The sequence below is a fragment of the Mizuhopecten yessoensis genome, unplaced genomic scaffold (assembly GCF_002113885.1).
Source record: "Mizuhopecten yessoensis strain PY_sf001 unplaced genomic scaffold, ASM211388v2 scaffold8561, whole genome shotgun sequence".
NCBI lineage: Eukaryota > Metazoa > Mollusca > Bivalvia > Pectinida > Pectinidae > Mizuhopecten > Mizuhopecten yessoensis.
Window position 1 is genome coordinate 408,345 of NW_018407609.1, and position 19,804 is coordinate 428,148.

The 19,804-nt window shown below is 38.6% G+C and overlaps 1 protein-coding gene across 1 annotated transcript in view; it reads right to left on the reverse strand.

Moving 5' to 3' along the window:
* Window positions 1–19,804, reverse strand: part of LOC110456190 (microtubule-associated serine/threonine-protein kinase 3-like) — a 105,005-nt gene that overhangs the window by 40,427 nt on the left and 44,774 nt on the right. Inside the window, 3 exon segments of the mRNA XM_021506768.1 lie at window positions 13,589–13,665; window positions 16,441–16,469; window positions 18,700–18,785. Coding sequence (XP_021362443.1) covers window positions 13,589–13,665; window positions 16,441–16,469; window positions 18,700–18,785 — 192 coding nt within the window.

Genomic DNA, 19,804 nt, shown 5'->3' on the forward strand with positions numbered 1-19,804 from the left:
TTTATATGGTATTCCTGTCACGACGAACACTGGCTAGCTAGACAGGCATTCACATACACCACAGATCCCTTCATTTCCTGAAAAATGGCTCTGCAAAGACACAATTCTGTGGTATTGTAGAGCCAGAAGTTTTTGCAGCCTTCATAAAAAATACCCCTTCAGGGAATTTCCAATATCTAATAGATTGTTGTAATTGGAAGCATAATAGGCTATTTAAACTGAACTGGCTCTCAACTCTCACATCATGTTTATGATATAAGCTTCACGATAAATGACCATAAATTAGTCAAAACAAGTAACAAGTGTAAGCACAAGAAGAAATGCATAAAAACATGAAAAATATAGTTATTTGAAAAGTTTCAGGTCTTGGTAAAACCATAATTTTGAAACTTCAAATACCAGCTGTATCCTAACAAAATATCTTTATTGTTCAAATTTCCATAAAAGCAGCTGATGTAAAAACAAAGTCTTTTGACACATTTGACCATCTGTCTTTAGAACCTGTCTAAAGAGACCACCTTTCTTCAGAACCTGTCTTTAGAGACCTCCAGTCTTCAGAACATGTCTTTAGAGACCACCGGTCTTCAGAACTTGTCTTTAGAGACCATCTGTATTCAGATATCAACTCTTAATGAAGACCATTTTATACTTGTTTTTAACAATTTTACTTTATGATGATACCAAGTTTAGCAACCATAAACTCCACACTACAAATGTCTATATATTTGGAAATTGATCTTAAGCAACAACTTTCTTTTAAAAATTGAAAAATGTTGGGTTCTTCAGCAAAAGTGTTATGATTTTGTGCATACCTAATGAATATACCTTTGTTAGAGGGATTAAACAATGGGCTTCAACTTGGTTTACATGGTGAATATTAACATAGAGAAGTAGCTATAGGCTTCATACATAATTAGTTCTAAAGAGGACCAACACATTTTTTTAAAGCACTTTACCTCTCAATCGAGATTTTCTTATTTTTATTTAGCAGAACTAGCGTGAAAAGTGCATTATGAATTACAACACAATGATGCAGATTAGATGAGAACTCAACAGACCCTTTTATTAACAGAAGCTAAATCTGTGTCCAGAATATAGCGGTAATAACGTGTCTTCAACTACAGATATGGTAGTAATCTCGGAACGGTCAAACCCTTCATTTTACAACACCAACATGGTCAATAGTTCCTTTTACGATACAGCCATTATTGGACACCCACTTGACCACTAATCAAATCTGTATTTGTGACAAATTCTGTGCATTACTACGACAGGCAATAGCTGGGACTCGCTGGTCGCCCTGAAGAGATGCGAAGATGGGTATTGATCTTCAGTCATGTTATAATTGCAGTGTGCCGAAATAACGGGCCAATTGCCATACCCGTGTTTGCTGTATAATAGCAGGCTCTATTCCATTATGTCAAGTGAGCCATTTATGTGTTAAGATTTTATTCCACATGTAGTATTCTGGGGAGACACTGCCCTGCCCTCGGCTCTCCTGACAATGAGTGATCTGCACATAAGATTCTGCCGTCACATTTCTGTGCACATTTACCAAGGGCACTACCGGTATCATAAAGCATGAAAGCACTACCCAGGTTGTATGTTAATGTTGTACATTACAATAGCCATTCAAGACTTTGAACTTAACACTTAATGGTCACAAGCATTGTTCTCTTTTGTATTCCATTAATTTAAACATATTCAGTGATTTTTTTCTATAGACAATTGCAATGCTACTAAAAGAACGTATGTTAATGTTGTACATCACAATAGCCAGTCAAGACTTTGAACTTAACACTTAATGGTCACAAGCATTGTTCTCTTTTGTATTCCATTAATTTAAACATTTTCAGTGATTTTTTCTACAGACAATTGCAATGCTACTAAAAGAACGTATGTTAATGTTGTGCATTACAATAGCCATTCAAGACTTTGAACTTAACACTTAATGGTCACGAGCATTGTTCTTTTTTGTATTCCATTAATTTAAGCATTTTCAGTGATTTTTTCTATAGACAATTGCAATGCTACTAAAAGCACGTATGTTAATGTTGTACATCACAATAGCCAGTCAAGACTTTGAACTTAACACTTAATGGTCACAAGCATTGTTTTTTTTTGTATTCCATTAATTTAAAAATTTTCAGTGATTTTTTCTATAGACAATTGCAATGCTACTAAAAGAACGTATGCTAATGTTGTACATTACAATAGCCATTCAAGACTTTGAACATAACACTTAATGGTCACAAGCATTGTTCTCTTTTGTATTCCATTAATTTAAACATTTTCAGTGATTTTTTCTTTAGACAATTGCAATGCTACTAAAAGAACGTATGTTAATGTTGTGCATTACAATAGCCATTCAAGACTTTGAACTTAACGCTTAATGGTCACAAGCATTGTTCTCTTTTGTATTCCATTAATTTAAACATTTTCAGTGATTTTTTCTTTAGACAATTGCAATGCTACTAAAAGAACGTATGCTAATGTTGTACATTACAATAGCCATTCAAGACTTTGAACTTAACGCTTAATGGTCACAAGCATTGTTCTCTTTTGTATTCCATTAATTTAAACATTTTCAGTGATTTTTTCTACAGACAATTGCAATGCTACTAAAAGAACGTATGTTAATGTTGTGCATTACAATAGCCATTCAAGACTTTGAACTTAACGCTTAATGGTCACAAGCATTGTTCTCTTTTGTATTCCATTAATTTAAACATATTCAGTGATTTTTTTCTATAGACAATTGCAATGCTACTAAAAGCACGTATGTTAATGTTGTACATCACAATAGCCAGTCAAGACTTTGAACTTAACACTTAATGGTCACAAGCATTATTCTTTTTTGTATTCCATTAATTTAAACATTTTCAGCGATTTTTTCTATAGACAATTGCAATGCTACTAAAAGAACGTATGCTAATGTTGTACATTACAATAGCCATTCAAGACTTTGAACTTAACACTTGATGGTCACAAGCATTGGTCTCTTTTGTATTCCATTAATTTAAACATTTTCAGTGATTTTTTCTATAGACAATTGCAATGCTACTAAAAGAAACACTTGCATCATGAAAGAGGACTGTCCAATGTTTTGTCAATTTTTTCATAAATCTTAATTTTGCATTGGGTGGTTTTCCAGTAAGGCCGAGTTAATTTCATAATCAAACTTTTACTATGAAGTATTGGTACAGTAATAAGCAAAATGGTGCAACAAAAATTTAATGATCTTTATAATTCATCATGTCTTAAAAACTGCTCAATGGAGAGAAATGAAAATATTGACAGGGAAACATTGAGACAATTTACTTTTATGGTGCAAACATCTGTTTCACTAACATCACAACTTACTTCAGGGAAATTTAATAAAGAAATACAGGATATATACTGGAGGAAAGAAACACTTCTGACCTATAACTTGGTACAGGACTGTACATCTCTAGGTTAAATCATTTGAAAAGTATTGCACTTCCTTGTGAATGTAGACATAATTGGATTATTTTTGAATTAGGAGTTTTTTGACAGGTTGACACATACAATGCATATATAGAGCAGGAAACAAAGCTCGAGTTGAGAAATGCCTGAAACTTTAAGATACACGTTATAAAATGGAAGCTATACTAAAGCACAATAGTAAATAGCCGGATCTCAAGTGACAACGGAAATATTTCACTATTGTTATAAATAATTAAAACTTAACTTCCTGGTATCAACAGTTTGGCTATAGGATATAGATATACAGGACATATGAAACCTGATGTGTACTTATATGTACAGGTTTGTTTCAACTGGGTATTCTTGTTGTTGTTGTTGTTGTTGTTGGGGTTTTTGGGGGGAGGGGAGGGGATTTCTACACAAGCTTCAAGTGTTAGGTTTTAGGTGTCTAAATAACAGGTTTTATTTTTTGAATTTTTACTGAATGTAATTTTATCATTTTAAAAGTGTTTTATTCAATGACTGTTCTGTCTATGCGACTCGATCAATGAACGGTTTGTTTCATGGGCTGTTTTTTCCAAGTGTCTAATAAACTGTTTTGTCAGCTTGATTCAAATTGAATGTTTACTGTATGTGTTATTGGTGTTTGCCTGCATGTCATTTTTTTTCTGTACATGTCTCATAGACTATTGTCTGTGTCTCATTAAATGTTTTGTGTCTCATGAACTTGTTTTTCTGTACTGGTTTGTATCATTTTAAAAGTTTTGACTTTATCTGTGTCATTGATATTTATCTGCAGGTTTTGTCAGCAAGTGTCACCTTAAATGTTTTGTCTGTGTCTCAATGATCGATTTGTCTGTGTCTCAATGAACAGTTTGTCTGTCTCAATGAACGTTTTTTCTGTGTCTCGAAGACTATTTTTTCTGTAGCTGTGTCATTGAATATTTATTGAAGTTCTATGAAAGTTTTATTTGTATGTGAAATTAAGAGTAAAATAAATAGCAGTTTTGATATATAATGGCAGCCAACATTTGTTTTATCTTCATTTTCCTTTTTGAGGGGTGGGGAATTAAAAGATTTGAAAGAAAGAAAAAATGTTTTCTTCTATTTCCAGCATCAATCTACCATTATACTCATGCTGATTCTATCATTGGGACATTTATCTCTTTCCGTGTCAAGTACGATAGAACAACACCTAAGTGTGTTATCATGTGGTGGCGTTAACCGTTCATTGTGTTAGGGGAATTCTCGCCACAGCATCCAAATTAAATCCAACACCTTGTGGAATATTGACTTGGTTCACTTCGACTTTATCACGGAACAACAGGGTAAAAACTCACCAACTATCAAAGGAAAGCTCCTTCTAATCAAAGCTAAAGTATATTACTGTGCTTTGGTGCTTATGAAATATTCATACTAGCGATTTCCTAGACTTGGTGCACAACCCTGTCAGGTGGTACTCTTACTGTAGAAGGAAGGTAAGCCATGTTTCCAGTTTAATTCTGCACCTATATACATGAGTCAATGTTGTGTATCCCTTGTGAACCTAGAGTATTAATACATATCCTGCTTTTAACTTCAGAGGTGTTGCATTTCCTTTGTGAAATAATTTAAGGCATGCTTTACGTTCACAACCATAAACTGGGAGTGTGGGGACCCATTCGTTTCTTTGTGATCAGTTGTTTTCAAAGGTCATCTTGAGACGTATCCTGTTGTAAATTGTATTTCAATACTGGTCTTGACTGAGAGAAAGAAATATCCCTAAACGTGAAATATGATTTCTACATGTAACTCTCCTACAAGCGAAAGCTTTATCATAGAGTATAGAAGAAAGAGTTTTCTGATTAAGTTTTTTTTACCTGAAATCATTCAATTGTACACATGATGAAATATTTGGATGTCAACAATAAAAATGAAGGAATTACTATGTACATTGGAAAAATAAGAACAGAGCCAGAAATAAGAGATAAAATACATTTTCTGGGTACTTAGTTAAAAATATAACTTCATAGCACTTTATTTGAAGAGTTTTATGAAGTAATAAACACTTGTTCCAACACATTTCAACAAGGATTAAAGTTCAATTTAAACATGAAATTTTCAAGTACATAAACCAAGCTACCATTAATATCTCCAATTTCTAGCAAGGACACCAACTCTAGGCTCTATACCTACCAAACCATGTTAGACATTTCTGTCGCCGCAGGCGGGATCGTCCCCGCAATCGGAGACTGTCCTCGGACGCTGCAAGATTTTCTACCGAGCCAGATTTGGACTCCCATATGTGAGGGCTATGTAACCTCCTCAGAAACAGAAAGTTGTCATCCATTTTCAAAGAAAGGTGGTTAATCAGTGAGATAAAGCTTAACTCTGATGAGTAAATAAGATATTTTCTTCTGTGATCATTGAATTGTTTGTCATGATAAAATCTCAGAAGTTAACACAGAAGATTAAATGATGATTCCTAAATTTACAGTAATCTGGAAGATTCTGTACTACACAACACTGTTCTGGTTGATGGCTGTGACAGTAAACACAATCTCTCCATGGACTGCAATCTCAGAACTGACACCACAGCACTGTTGTGCAAATAAAACTGTTTGACAGGTTAGCTGTCTACTTCTGAATGCACAGTACTTGTGCAGAAGTCTTTTTTTAACTGTTTTGTCCGATGAGAATTTCCTTTCAATTAATCCACGGAGTGATAAGACTGGCAGCAGTAATGATAGTGACAGACTAAGTCTGTTTGTCACGTTAGCAGCCTTTAATTATAAACACCATACATGATGATTAATACACCACACAACTTAGCATGTTTACAATCCTCTACCGTGTAATCACAACATGCTGATATTGAATAAGTTCACCGAGTCTAGCTCTATCAACTTTTGTTTACAAGCCGACATTGAAGAATTGCACTGTAACACTACCGTCCACAACAGTGCTGTGATGATGTCAACATCTGCAGTAGTAAGCACAGGCTTACATGCCCACTACTGTGCTAGGCTTACACCCCGAGGCCTGTAGTTTGCGATGAAGGTTGTCCCCAGTGCCATAGTCTAATATGTCGGTGCTGCCAGGACATCTTGCATTGGTAACATGCTTGTATAGATGTCAACAGTATGGGAATCCGGTGCTTTTACATAGAAGCAGGAAGATTGGTTAGAGTAAGTAAGTGTACTTCTCCCGTTCGTTACCAAACATGTGTGAGAGAAACACGAGTGAAATTTACTTCCATGTGTATTGACCCTCTCAATCAATATACCTTGCTACACTACCACCTTCACAACTCTGTACCTCTTCTCCGTATATGAAAGAACTATGCTGCTTATGTTTTGAAAAAGGTTGGATGAGGCTTTGCAACCTGCACAACTAATTTTGCAAGTTGACTGTTCCATGAACCCTATCACACCCTTACCATACACCACAGTGGACCAAACCCCTTTCTGTGTCATGTAATCCTTGGATGCTGGAATCTAGATTTCTCGGGTGGCCTACAGAAGATATCATTGATCTCATTATTATTAGCTGTCTACAGAATCATCAGCTAGAGTGATGTCAAGGCAGCTTATAATAGTGATGCTCAGCAGGTGCTCTGCTACATCACACTAACCCTGGGAGACTTCCAGCTCATCAATTATACCAGTAATATAGTGTAAATCTTTATCTGCTGTCAGCATTCATAATTCTTTACTATCCTCGGGATCTACAGTTAGCTGACCTCCCAATCTGATCACCATAGACTACAAACCTCTTCACCACTCTTCATCAAATGTTTGTCTCCCTGAGGGATTCCCCCACAATGTGCTTCTCTACTCTTGAACAGCAGGTTCTTATACACTCAAGAACACCACAATTCCTTCTGCACTACAGAACACTGTTTTCTCCCATACTATCGCACATGTACACTTCCTTCTGGGCTGAACACTTCTGCCTGTTATACCCTACACCATCACCAGTTTCTCTACTCCAGATAACACAGAGATAATTTTCTTGGTAGAATGATATGAGATTTATCTTTTACACATATGTAGCATTGTCAGCCTCATATTGTCAAATCGGACATGTCTTCTCTTACGATTCCAACATTGCTCGACAATGTAACCCCAGTAACTAATACTGCGGTAGGCTTAGGTGATTTGATTTCTGTCACTTAAAATGTGTTATCCTATCCAAAAGCCTATTATATGCTGGGTCCCTGAGAGCTGTCTAACACGACTTGATGAGGACTGATGACAGAAATGATGCTCTTTTGAATCTTTCGAATCTCCCAAGTGTCCTCCTTAAAAATAAGTCCACTTCACTAAAACATATATCTTCACACTGAACAAAACAATTGTTGTCTGTCGGTTTTATTTGCTAAAGAGCGATGTATTAATCTGCTTTTGAAGCCCAAATATGACCCCAATGAATGCAAAAGGTCACGTCAGGCAAAAGGTCAACAAGAAAACACACTGATACATTATCCACTCATTACATAACCAAAATGATGACACAAAATCACTTGAAAGAAGTGGTCTCTGTGACATTTAAGTTGGTGTACACCGGAATCAGCTCATATATACTATAGTCTGTGTACATGTCACTGATAAGGTTTACTGTAGCTGTTCTACTTCTAAATAATGACTGACAGGATTACACACCAGACTCCAGAGAGTTCTGGTAACACTGCCGGTATGGAATATCTCGCTGACTGCATCACAGGGGATCCATGTCCCTGCCTGAAAGCCTATAGGTCAATAACACAACAGATCCTTTTGCATTTGTCTACACACATTAATAAAATGCCCCACTGAATGTTGTTTATAAGGGGAGATTAATGGCTACTTTCCAGCACATAGTGTACAGTTATACGTCCGGGAAGAAGGCGAGCTCTCCTACAACTGTGTTTACCTGTGAAAGCAGTAGACCTAAGGCCCTACTGTCAAACCTGGAGCACACCCAACCTCATATCATGATATGCCTATTATAATCCCCACTGCAGACTAATTACCACACAACTATATACCTACCATATATGACACAATAAACACCATAGGTGTTAATCTTTTGGAATAATTAGAATGCAAACTCCTCCTAAATTCTTTAAAAATAGCCAGAATAGACACCTTTTTTTCCAATTAGCAAGTTATGGACAATAAATGGGATACTTATACAAGAAAAATGACATGGGGCATATATAAGGGATGGGGCGCTTACCAGTATAATGTTTTCTGGTCTTCCACACTAATATGTTCACTAGTCAGCCTACAGGTACGACCGGTAGACACAACATTAGTACTTTAATCAAATACATACAAACATCCTGATACCTTTTTCACAATCCCTGCCATCTTTTTGTTTTGCCCTTCCATTAGGAAGCTGTACAGAAGAGTATATCACTGGTGATAACATGTATTTTATTACAAATCTAATAACTGTGTTGTTGCACTTTCATTAGCGATATACAGCTGTTTGTACACTTTTGATCAATCTACTGATCATGTGTGACTTACTCGTTTCATCCTATCACCGACTCCCTAGCATGTTTACCAGGATTGATAATGGTAACAGCAGTGTGCGACGAAACAGCAGTTTGCGAAGAAACGTCACTACATCTTCCAATAACATCCAAAGTTATTTGTGGTTTGGGCTTGGGTTTGTTGTCTCTGTTATAATTACTGGCCATACAGAACAAAATCTTACCTACATCCTAGCAACAAGAATAATAAGAATCTTCTATATTTTACACAGGGAACAGGGTATCCCATATCAAACAGTAGTCCCAAAGGTTAGAATATCATTATCATTCGTACATACAGACAGTATTTCTTCCCATATGTTGTCTTAGATAACAAGGTAAAATATCAAAGAATACGTGTTCTGCGCCAGGTTCCTTTTTATAAGGTGATTTTATTGAGGGGAATTGTTTTGGAGCGAATTTTTGCCAAGGCTCCATGGGAAATATAGTATTTTCCCCAATTTCTTCAAAATTTCCCAAATCTGTACCAAAATCAGTTGTACAAAGTATAAACAAAATGGCCAGAACAATCTAGGTGGATATATCTTGGAACTTCGTAACACAAGGGAATTAATAGGCATGATGAATCATTCCGTGTGCAAGATAAAGCTGTAATCCACTACTCGTCCTTACAACAAATATCCAATATAATCCCTCACAAAAACAAACCACAAAGGAAAAACAACACGGAATGTGTCTACAAAGCCTATCATTAAATCACATCATACATCGGAGAGACCAGAATAACATTCAGGGTTAGCCTTTAAGGACATCACAAAGAGGCAGTAAGTCAAGCCAAAACCACTGTCGATAGCCTTGGTCTCGAAGGACACAATCAGAAATCTAAATCAGCACACTGGCCGTCACGAATCGCCCGTCAAAGGACAAACAACCAAGGGATTAACCAGGAGAAACGAAATGTTGTTGATAGCAAAAGCTGCCTCCAAAAAGGATGCTAAAGTCATTGATTGGAGAATATCAGAATGAACCTGTTCTCAACCATGACGAGAGGCTTGTCTCAATGGACCTGTTCTCAACCATGACGAGAGGCCTGTCTCAATGGACCTGATCTCAACCATGACAAGAGGCTTGTCTCAATGGACCTGTTCACAACCATGACAAGAGTCTTGTCTCAATGGACCTGTTCTCAACCATAACGAGAGGCCTGTCTCAATGGACCTGTTCTCAATCATGGCGAGAGGCTTGTCTTATGGACCTGTTCTCAACCATGACGAGAGGCCTATCTCAATGGACCTGTTCTCAACCATGATGGGAGGCCTGTCTCAATGGACCTGTTCTCAATCATGGCGAGAGGCTTGTCTTATGGACCTGTTCTCAACCATGACGGGAGGCTTGTCTCAATGGGCCTGTTCTCAACCATGACGAGAGGCTTGTCTCCATGGACCTGTTCTCAACCATGATGAGAGGCCTGTCTCAATGGACCTGTTCTCAATCATGGCGAGAGGCTTGTCTTATGGACCTGTTCTCAACCATGACGGGAGGCTTGTCTCAATGGGCCTGTTCTCAACCATGACAAGAGGCTTGTCTCAATGGCCCTGTTCTCAACCATGGCAAGAGGCTTGGCTTATGGACCTGTTCTCAACCATGACGGGAGGCTTGTCTCAATGGGCCTGTTCTCAACCATGACGAGAGGCCTATCTCAATGGACCTGTTCTCAACCATGATGGGAGGCCTGTCTCAATGGACCTGTTCTCAACCATAACGAGAGGCCTGTCTCAATGGACCTGTTCTCAATCATGGCGAGAGGCTTGTCTTATGGACCTGTTCTCAACCATGACGGGAGGCTTGTCTCAATGGGCCTGTTCTCAACCATGACAAGAGGCTTGTCTCAATGGCCCTGTTCTCAACCATGGCAAGAGGCTTGTCTTTTGGACCTGTTCTCAACCATGACGAGAGGCCTATCTCAATGGACCTGTTCTCAACCATGATGACAGGCTTGTCTCAATGGACCTGTTCTCAGCCATGACGAGAGGCCTGTCTCAATGGAACTGATCTCAACCATGACAAGAGGCTTGTCTCAATGGCCCTGTTCTCAACCATGACGAGAGGCTTATCTCAATGGACCTGTTCTCAACCATGACTAGAGGCTTGTCTCAATGGACCTGTTCCCAACCATGACGAGAGGCTCGTCTCAATGGACCTGTTCTCAACCATAACGAGAGGCCTGTCTCAATGGACCTGTTCTCAACCATAACGAGAGGCCTGTCTCAATGGACCTGTTCTCAATCATGGCGAGAGGCTTGTCTTATGGACCTGTTCTCAACCATGACGAGAGGCCTGTCTCAATGGACCTGTTCTCAACCATGGCAAGAGGCTTGTCTTATGGACCTGTTCTCAACCATGACGAGAGGCTTGTCTCAATGGACCTGTTCTCAACCATGACGAGAGGCTCGTCTCAATGGACCTGTTCTCAACCATAACGAGAGGCTTGTCTCAATGGACCTGTTCTCAACCATGACGAAAGGCTCGCCTCAATGGACCTGTTCTCAACCATGACGAGAGGCTTGTCTCAATGGACCTGTTCTCAACCATGACGAGAGGCTTGTCTCAATGGACCTGTTCTCAACCATGACGAGAGGCCTGTCTCCTATCTTTTGAAACCAAGATCAGTTGTTTCACTAAGCATAGACAGCTAAGGACCTTAACAATCTAAGTCAATACATGTTGGACCTTTTTTAATACCAAGGAACAACAATGCATGTTTTAATATCAATACAAACAACTATTCAAAACTGTACAGTAAAAGGTGCAGCAGCATTAGTTCCATCATAACGGTGTCCTTATGTAAGTCAGTAGTCTTGACAAAATTATATTGACAGACAAAAGGAACAGGCTTTTCTTGGTTAAGTAAATCAAGGGCCATATTCTCGAAAAACATACCAGGGTTTATATGATTGGTAAGATGTCTACGAAATTCCATTAAAAATGACTACAGAACTTATGGAAAAATAGTTTGGACAATCAGCTACATCTGCAGTCTCTGTAGATTGACCAACACACAATCACCCTAATCCCACCCACCCCTTACCCCTTACCCCTTATCTTTTTTACTGCAACAAGATACATATTCAAATGACAGTGATACAAAAGTTATAGCAGAGATGGCACTGCCTGCATTATCTGTGTTATATGAGCCGAGATGTCTACCAATACATTTCTGAAAGGCCATGTGCTAAACCAGATCAATTCCAGGCTTTTGTAGTACATGTTCCAAAGCATACAAAATCTGATCAATTTGTTTAAAAAACAAAAACATAATTACCTTGGTAAATTTAAGTGATAAATAGAATATGTGTTCTGAAATCTGCAAATGACAGAATGTCTGTGATTTCCCAGACACCAATCCTACGGACATACGGAACTGTCAAGTGCCCATCATTCTGTCAGCTGGTATTAGCCTACAATTCTCTTTACTTTTGTCAATGTCCACCATAATCACCCTCTATACATCCCTGATAACTTGTTAAGAAAAAGAGCCCTATTTCATCAACAAGAGACAGCTTTGCATATATCCTCTTTTTCCTTTCAAAATAATCAAAGTTAAACATGTTTCACTTCTTTCTGTTTCAAAAATATACAGCTTCACAAAGGATTCACTACTCCTGTAGTGTTGACTAATATTAACCATTGTGATGATTTTGCCCCAAATACAGATGGCAAAAGATGAATGTTGGACTTAGGCAAACATTTCCAAGCATACAACATCATTTCCTGAACTTCCCTAGCAACAAGACTAAACTAAGCAACAATGTTAAAAATTTACTTGAACACAAGTGTAACATTAGCTATAGTTCCTAGTAATAGTTATCTTTCTTGTAGTTACTTAGCAATAAGTCTAACAATCCTCATAGCATTCTAGCCCTCCAGTCTCAGAATTCCTCAAGTTAAACCGAGCAATAATTATACCATTTCTTATAGCTTCTATTATTGTAGCTACCAAGCAATATGTTTCACAATTCTTTGTAGTCCGGGCAACAAGTTTCACATTTCTCATTTAGCCCCAGAGCACAAGATTCACATTTCTTTTTTAGCCCCAGAGCACAAGTTTCACATTTCTTATTTAGCCCCAGAGCAAAAGTTTCACATTTCTTATTTAGCCCCAGAGCAAAAGTTTCACATTTCTTAGTTAACCCCAGAGCACAAGTTTCATTTTTCCTTTTTAGCTCTCAAGCAACAAGTCACACATTTCTTGTAGCTACTTCATTTAGTACCTAGCAACAAGTTTAACGTCACCCCCTCCTAGTAGTGATATTTACGTTTTCCTGTAGGGCCCTAGAAACAAGTTTAACATTACCCCCTCCTAGTAGTAATATTTACGTTTCCTGTAGGGCCCTAGAAACAAGTTTAACGATACCCCTCCTAGTAGTAATATTTACATTTCCCATAGGGCCCTAGAAACAAGTTTAACGCTACCCCCTCCTAGTAGTAATATTTACGTTTCCTGTGGCCGTGTATACGTAGGGCCCTAGGAAACAAGAAACAGGACAGTTCTACATTCCTTTCAGATGTCAAATGATTGAAAGTAAATAAAGATGTGCTTGTACTTTTTAACAAAATCACCAGCTAAAAGATAGAATGTGCTGTAGATTTGACCTGAATGAGATCATAAACAAGGCTTACCAAGAGTCTGTGGTGAGGGACATCTAGCAGACAGTACAGGGGATGTGTTTGGGCCCATCATTGACTTCCTCTGACGACTGAAACAGAACATTCAGATCTTACAGTATTCACATCCATGCCATACCAGAGTATTGAAACAGATAACATACTATATTATCGTTTAGCAAGAGCCACATGTAGATCCCTTGTACCAAGCTTTGTTAAACAATGTTGGCTTAGAGAAACTTGGAAAGAAACTAGATATGTTTGTAAGACATGAATGCCCCCGGTCTGTTTTGGTTTACATAGTTTAATAAACTGTTACAGCGATTCTGACCTTTAGTTCCTGAAAACAAACTTGTTTTAAGTATTTTCATGTTTGTATAAAGTTTTACCGAAATCTGTAACAAATGACAATGCTGAAGTGATTTCACTTAAATATTTGACAAAATAATATTATCAGTGACCTTGGCCTTCACCTTAGTATCCTGAAAAATGACCCATTTGTAATACTTGACAATTGTACAATGTTTAATCAAAATCTGATAGAAATGAAGTCACTAGAGCAATTAAATTGAGTGAGGACACGATGTGATGGGACACAATGCAGTACGGAAAGAAAAGGACAGTTGTGGGTACCAGGTAATTCTACATCTTTCCACTACCCCATAAAATGGCAGGGTTATAAAAAAAGGTCTTGAAGAATTTCATCAGCAATTATTTGTGCATGATTCATCAACTGGTCCTTCAGGAGAAGTTTAAAACCTCTCAGCCAATCAGAGGTGAAGATAGCTAATATCCTGGATTTTAAATTGGCAATAAAGGTATAACCACTTTGTCAAGACCATGAGAGGATTATCTGTACATTGTTCAGTTAAAATTGGTTCATTGGAACTTTACTGAAAAGACGATTTAAATTTCTTAACAAATCAGCAGCCATTAAGGTGACCATTTTGGATTTAGAATTGTTGAAAACACCACCACTTGGTAAATGGCAATGACAGGATTATTTGGGTGAAGTTTGGTCAAAGTTCTATTGGTGATTCTGAGGTAATTCAAAAGAAAATGGTTGGATGGACGATGGACCAGATTAGCTTGTTTCCTTCTTTAAGTATTCTAAAAATCCTTGATCAGATAGCCATTTCCTTCTACCAATGGTGATGAAGCTGAGGAAACTCCTTAAAACTAACTGTATTTTACGGCAGCTGTCTGATGGTGTCTCAGAACGTGCCCATGCATATGAGGACGGATGTTGTGAGAGGCAGTGGCCATTGATTGTGGACCTGGCCACAAATCAATGACTTGAGACCAACAACACATCAGGCCTTAGCCTCTTCAGCTTAACAACATGTCAACTCACAATTCTTAGTATTGATTTTCCTGAATTTCTTTCATAATTCACATAAAATCTCTTGTTTTTTAACTTCAGGTTATTGTTTCTTATTGCTACACATGAACTTTTGTATTTAAGGCCATGATGTTGTTTAAAAATATTAAACATGAAATCTATGAGTTCAAGTCAGAGTAAGCTACTGGGGCTTTTATTGGTAGATCCCAGACAGCTCACTTTTAGGTCGGACATCAAACATTTTCCTGACATGTAACAAGTCTTCCATATCTCTTCCAAAACAATCCCCGAGCACAACTTTACACCAGTCTGACAAGGACCATCATTAAATATTTTGAAAAATACAAGACAGAGTATGAAGCCATCCATATTACCCCACCTGCAGACAAAATTTTGGAAGAAAGATGAACAAAGGTCTATAACTCTTCATATAGAATGAGTTTACCACACTCTGTCATCCTAAGAGTATTTTTACAAATTTGACCCCTGTGGCCTTGAATAACAGTCAAGGTAATTCCTTTCTTGACAAAATTTTGCACCATAACATTTTTATTTATATAAGATATTGGCCAAACATGTAGGTCTAAGAAGTGATGAAGAAGTAATTTGAGTGATTTAACAAATCTGACCTATGTGCCCTAGAATATGGGCCAAAGTCATTTCAAAATTTGCAATTGTAGCATGTTTATAAACTCTACAGCACCACATTTCAGCAATCTAGCAAGTAACTAGCCCCATAATATGACTCATGTCTTTTTATTGTTTCACAAATACTAATCATACAAGTGTTTTTACATATAAGACCCTTGTGACCTTGAATAGAGGTAATTTTTTTCTATAAACTTTGTAGTACTCCATGACAGAAAGCTAGTGGCCATATAAATATCATACCTAGGGCTTTTAGTTCTTCAGAAGAAGCTGTTGGGTGTTTTAAAAGATTTGATAATGTAACCTTGTATATTGGTCAAAGACCTTTCTTTTCCCAAAATCTGTAGTTCTAAAGTGAGCAGGCTACTGGCCATATACCATGGCTCAAGGTGGTTTCCTAAACTCTGTAGCACTCTATTACAGCACACTACCAGCTAAATAGTAGGAGGCCACCAGGTCCTTTGGTTTTTCAGAAGAAACTGTTTTGGGTGTTTTAACAAATGATTATGTGTCAAGGCAATTTCTTTCAGCAAAATTTGTACAATCAGGCTACTTGCTATATATCATGACTCTGGGCTGTTGGGTTGTTTATGCCATCAATTACAGGCCAGATATAATGATTCTATTCCTTTTTGTTCTTCAGGTGAACTAAAACGTGGTCCTCAAACCAGAAATACATTATTCGCATATGCATGATGAAAGCCTACAAGCAGATGATGGAAATAAGATGCTACAGACATGCAGCAGGATAGATATTTTTGATTGCATCAGTATAATTAGATGTACATCCTTGACAACAAGTTATTTGATGCTGTGTATATAAATCAATAACACATAAAGCTAGACAGAATCAATTTCGTAATTAATGTTTGCTTACCTTCCCCTCCTGCCGTATGTGAAGTCTTTCTGTAAACACAAGTAAACAAATCCATCATCTACTACTTTCGTTTTAATCACATTTATTTGGTCAACATAAAAGGGAAATGTTATATTTAATTCAATTTACAAACAGTCATTTCCATTTCAAACTTGCAGTGTGTATATATATATATATATGGAAATGCGACACTTTTTTTTTTAAAGAAAAGGAAAATTACTATTATAAAGGAAAAACTTACTGGTTTCAGTAAATAGAAACAGGTGTTGTAAATTTCTCTGATTTAATCAAAATTTCACATAAGTTTTATCAAAACTGTACACTGAAGGTAATATACACATATCACTGCCACAAGTCATACAGAGTTATTCCCCTTCATAAATTGGATTTTTAATCAAGAGTTGTTTCCCTTGAACTATATTATTTGTTCCAACAGCAGAATGTTGTTACTTGTAGTAAAGGTGTGGTCAATTATCAAAGAAGTCCTTCCCCCTAACATTACTTAGCAATCAAATAACAAAATGATGCAATTTTTCTTGGATATACTTTGACTTCAGGTTAACAACCTGTTACAACCTTACCCCTACTGGCACCAGAAAGTGATTGATATAAAAGAGCTATTTCAAAACTCTAGTTATAGAATGGGGGTTCCCAAATATTGAGAGTCAAACGCATTTGGTGAATGGTAAATATACATCAGTGTTCTGACTGAGGATGATAACTTACCATGCTGGTTGCTGGTGAGGGGGGAAAGGGTGCTGACTGAGGATGATTACTTATCATAGTGGTGAGGGGGGAAGGGGAAAGGGTGCTGACTGAGGAAGATTACTTATCATACTGGTGAGGGGGGAAGGGGGAAGGGTGCTGACTGAGGAGGATTACTTATCATACTGGTGAGGGGGAAGGGTGCCAACTGAGGAAGATTACTTATCATACTGGTGAGAGGGAAGGGGAAAGGGTGCCGACTGAGGAGGATTACTTATCATACTGGTGACGGGGAAAGGGAAAAGGGTGCTGACTGAGGAGGATTACTTATCATACTGGAGAGGGGGGAAGGGTGCTGACTGAGGAGGATTACTTAGCATACTGGTGAGGGGGGAAGGGTGCTGACTGAGGAGGATTTCTTATCATACTGGTGAGGGGGAAGGGTGCCAACTGAGGAAGATTACTTATCATACTGGTGAGGGGAAAGGGTGCCAACTGAGGAAGATTACTTATCATACTGGTGATGGGGGAAGGGGAAAGGGTGCCGATTGAGGAGGATTACTTATCATACTGGTGAGGGGAGATGGGTGCTGACTGAGGAGGATTACTTATCATACTGGTGAGGGGGAATGGTGCCAACTGAGGAAGATTACTTATCATACTGGTGAGGGGAAAGGGTGCCAACTGAGGAGGATTACTTATCATACTTGTGAGGGGGGAAGGAGAAAGGGTGCAGACTGAGGAGAATTACTTATCATACTGGTGAGGGGGGAAGGGAAAAGGGTGCTGATTGAGGAGGATTACTTATCATACTGGTGAGGGGGAAAGGGGGAAGGGTGTTGACTGAGGAGGATTACTTATCATGCTGGTGAGGGGGGAAGGGGAAAGGGTGCCGACTGAGGAGGATTACTTATCATACTGTTGAGGGGGGAAGGGTGTTGACTGAGGAGGATTACTTATCATGCTGGTGAGGGGAGAAGGGTGCTGACTGACGAGGATTACTTATCATGCTGGGGAGGGGGGAAGGGTGCGGTCTGGGTATGATTACTTATCATACTGGTGGGGGGGGAGGGGGAAAGGGTGCCGACTGAGGAGGATTGCTTATCATACTGTTGAGGGGGGAAGGGGGTTGACTGAGGAGGATTACTTAGCATGCTGGTGAGGGGGGAAGGGTGCTGACTGGGGAGGATTACTTATCATGCTGGTTAGGGGGGAAGGGGAAAGGGTGCTGACTGAGGAGGATTTCTTATCATACTGGTGAGGGGGGAAGGGGAAAGGGTGCTGACTAAGGAGGATTACTTATCATGCTGGGGAGGGGGGAAGGGGAAAGGGTGTTGACTGAGGAGGACTTCTTATCATGCTGGTGAGGGGGGGAGGGGAAAGGGTGCCGACTGAGGAGGATTGCTTATCATACTGTTGAGGGGGGAAGGGGGTTGACTGAGGAGGATTACTTATCCTGCTGGTGAGGGGGGAAGGGTGCCTACTGGGTATGATTACTTATCATACTGGTGAGGGGAGAAGGGGAAAGGGTGCTGACTGAGAAGGATTACTTACCATGCCGGTGAGGGAAGGTGCTGACTGACCAAGGACAATATTTCTCATCCTGATCAGATTTGTTGGTTCTATCAGTGCTGCCACACCTAAAATCAAATTCACATGTCAGCTCACCAGATTTATACACTAATTACAGGACAGGACATATCGTAGGTTAACATTATTGAGGTTAGGTTTAAACATGTGAGTATCGTGCTGTTGAGACATAATGTGAAACTTGAAACTTGAAGAAAAAGAAAAAAAATATGCCTCATTGATTATCCGTAAACATGCACAAATCGCATCGGTTGGCAAACTTAGCATGAGTCGGATGTGGATACGAAATTTGGTTGAAACATCTGAACAATATCTACAGCAACTATGTTACACAAAAACCAAAGAGTGCCCGAGACGGGTGGAAAGACAAAGGAACACAAACATTGTGATCAAGTTTGAAGAAATTTGGATAATATTTGCGAGAGTAAATGAACAGAAACGGCAGATAATGACGTTTTTCGTTATTCATGGGGCCATAACTCCACCAAATCACAGCCGCTGAAAGTGGTCATCGAGCTCGGCTAAGTCCTTAAGGCATTTATCACTGTGACCAAGTTTGACGAAACTCGGTTATTATTTGTTGTAGTTATTGCACAGAAACGAAACGCAGCAGATAATGATGTTTTTCGTTATTCAAGGGGCCATAACTCCGCCAAGTTGGGTCCGCTGACAGTGGTCATTGAACTTGGCCAAGTGCTTAAGGCAATCCTGTGACCAAGTTTGAAGATAATTGGTTAGTTTGAAGAAAATTGGTTAACATTTGTTGTAGTTATTGCACAGAAACGAAGCCCGGCAGATAATGATGTTTTTCATTATTCAAGGGGCCGTAACTCCACTAAATGGGGTCCGCCGAAAGTGGTCATCGAACTTGGCCGAGCCCTTAAGGCATTTAACCCTGTGACCAAGTTTGAAGAAAATCAGTTAACATTTGTTGTAGTTAGTTGTTAATGTCGTAGCGGGGGATAACAAACGTATATGCTTATATCATAGAAATACAAATCCTGAATGCATAAGGTTACATTTTTTTTTGAAATTCCAAACCTGAATGACAGATGATGTAATAATAACC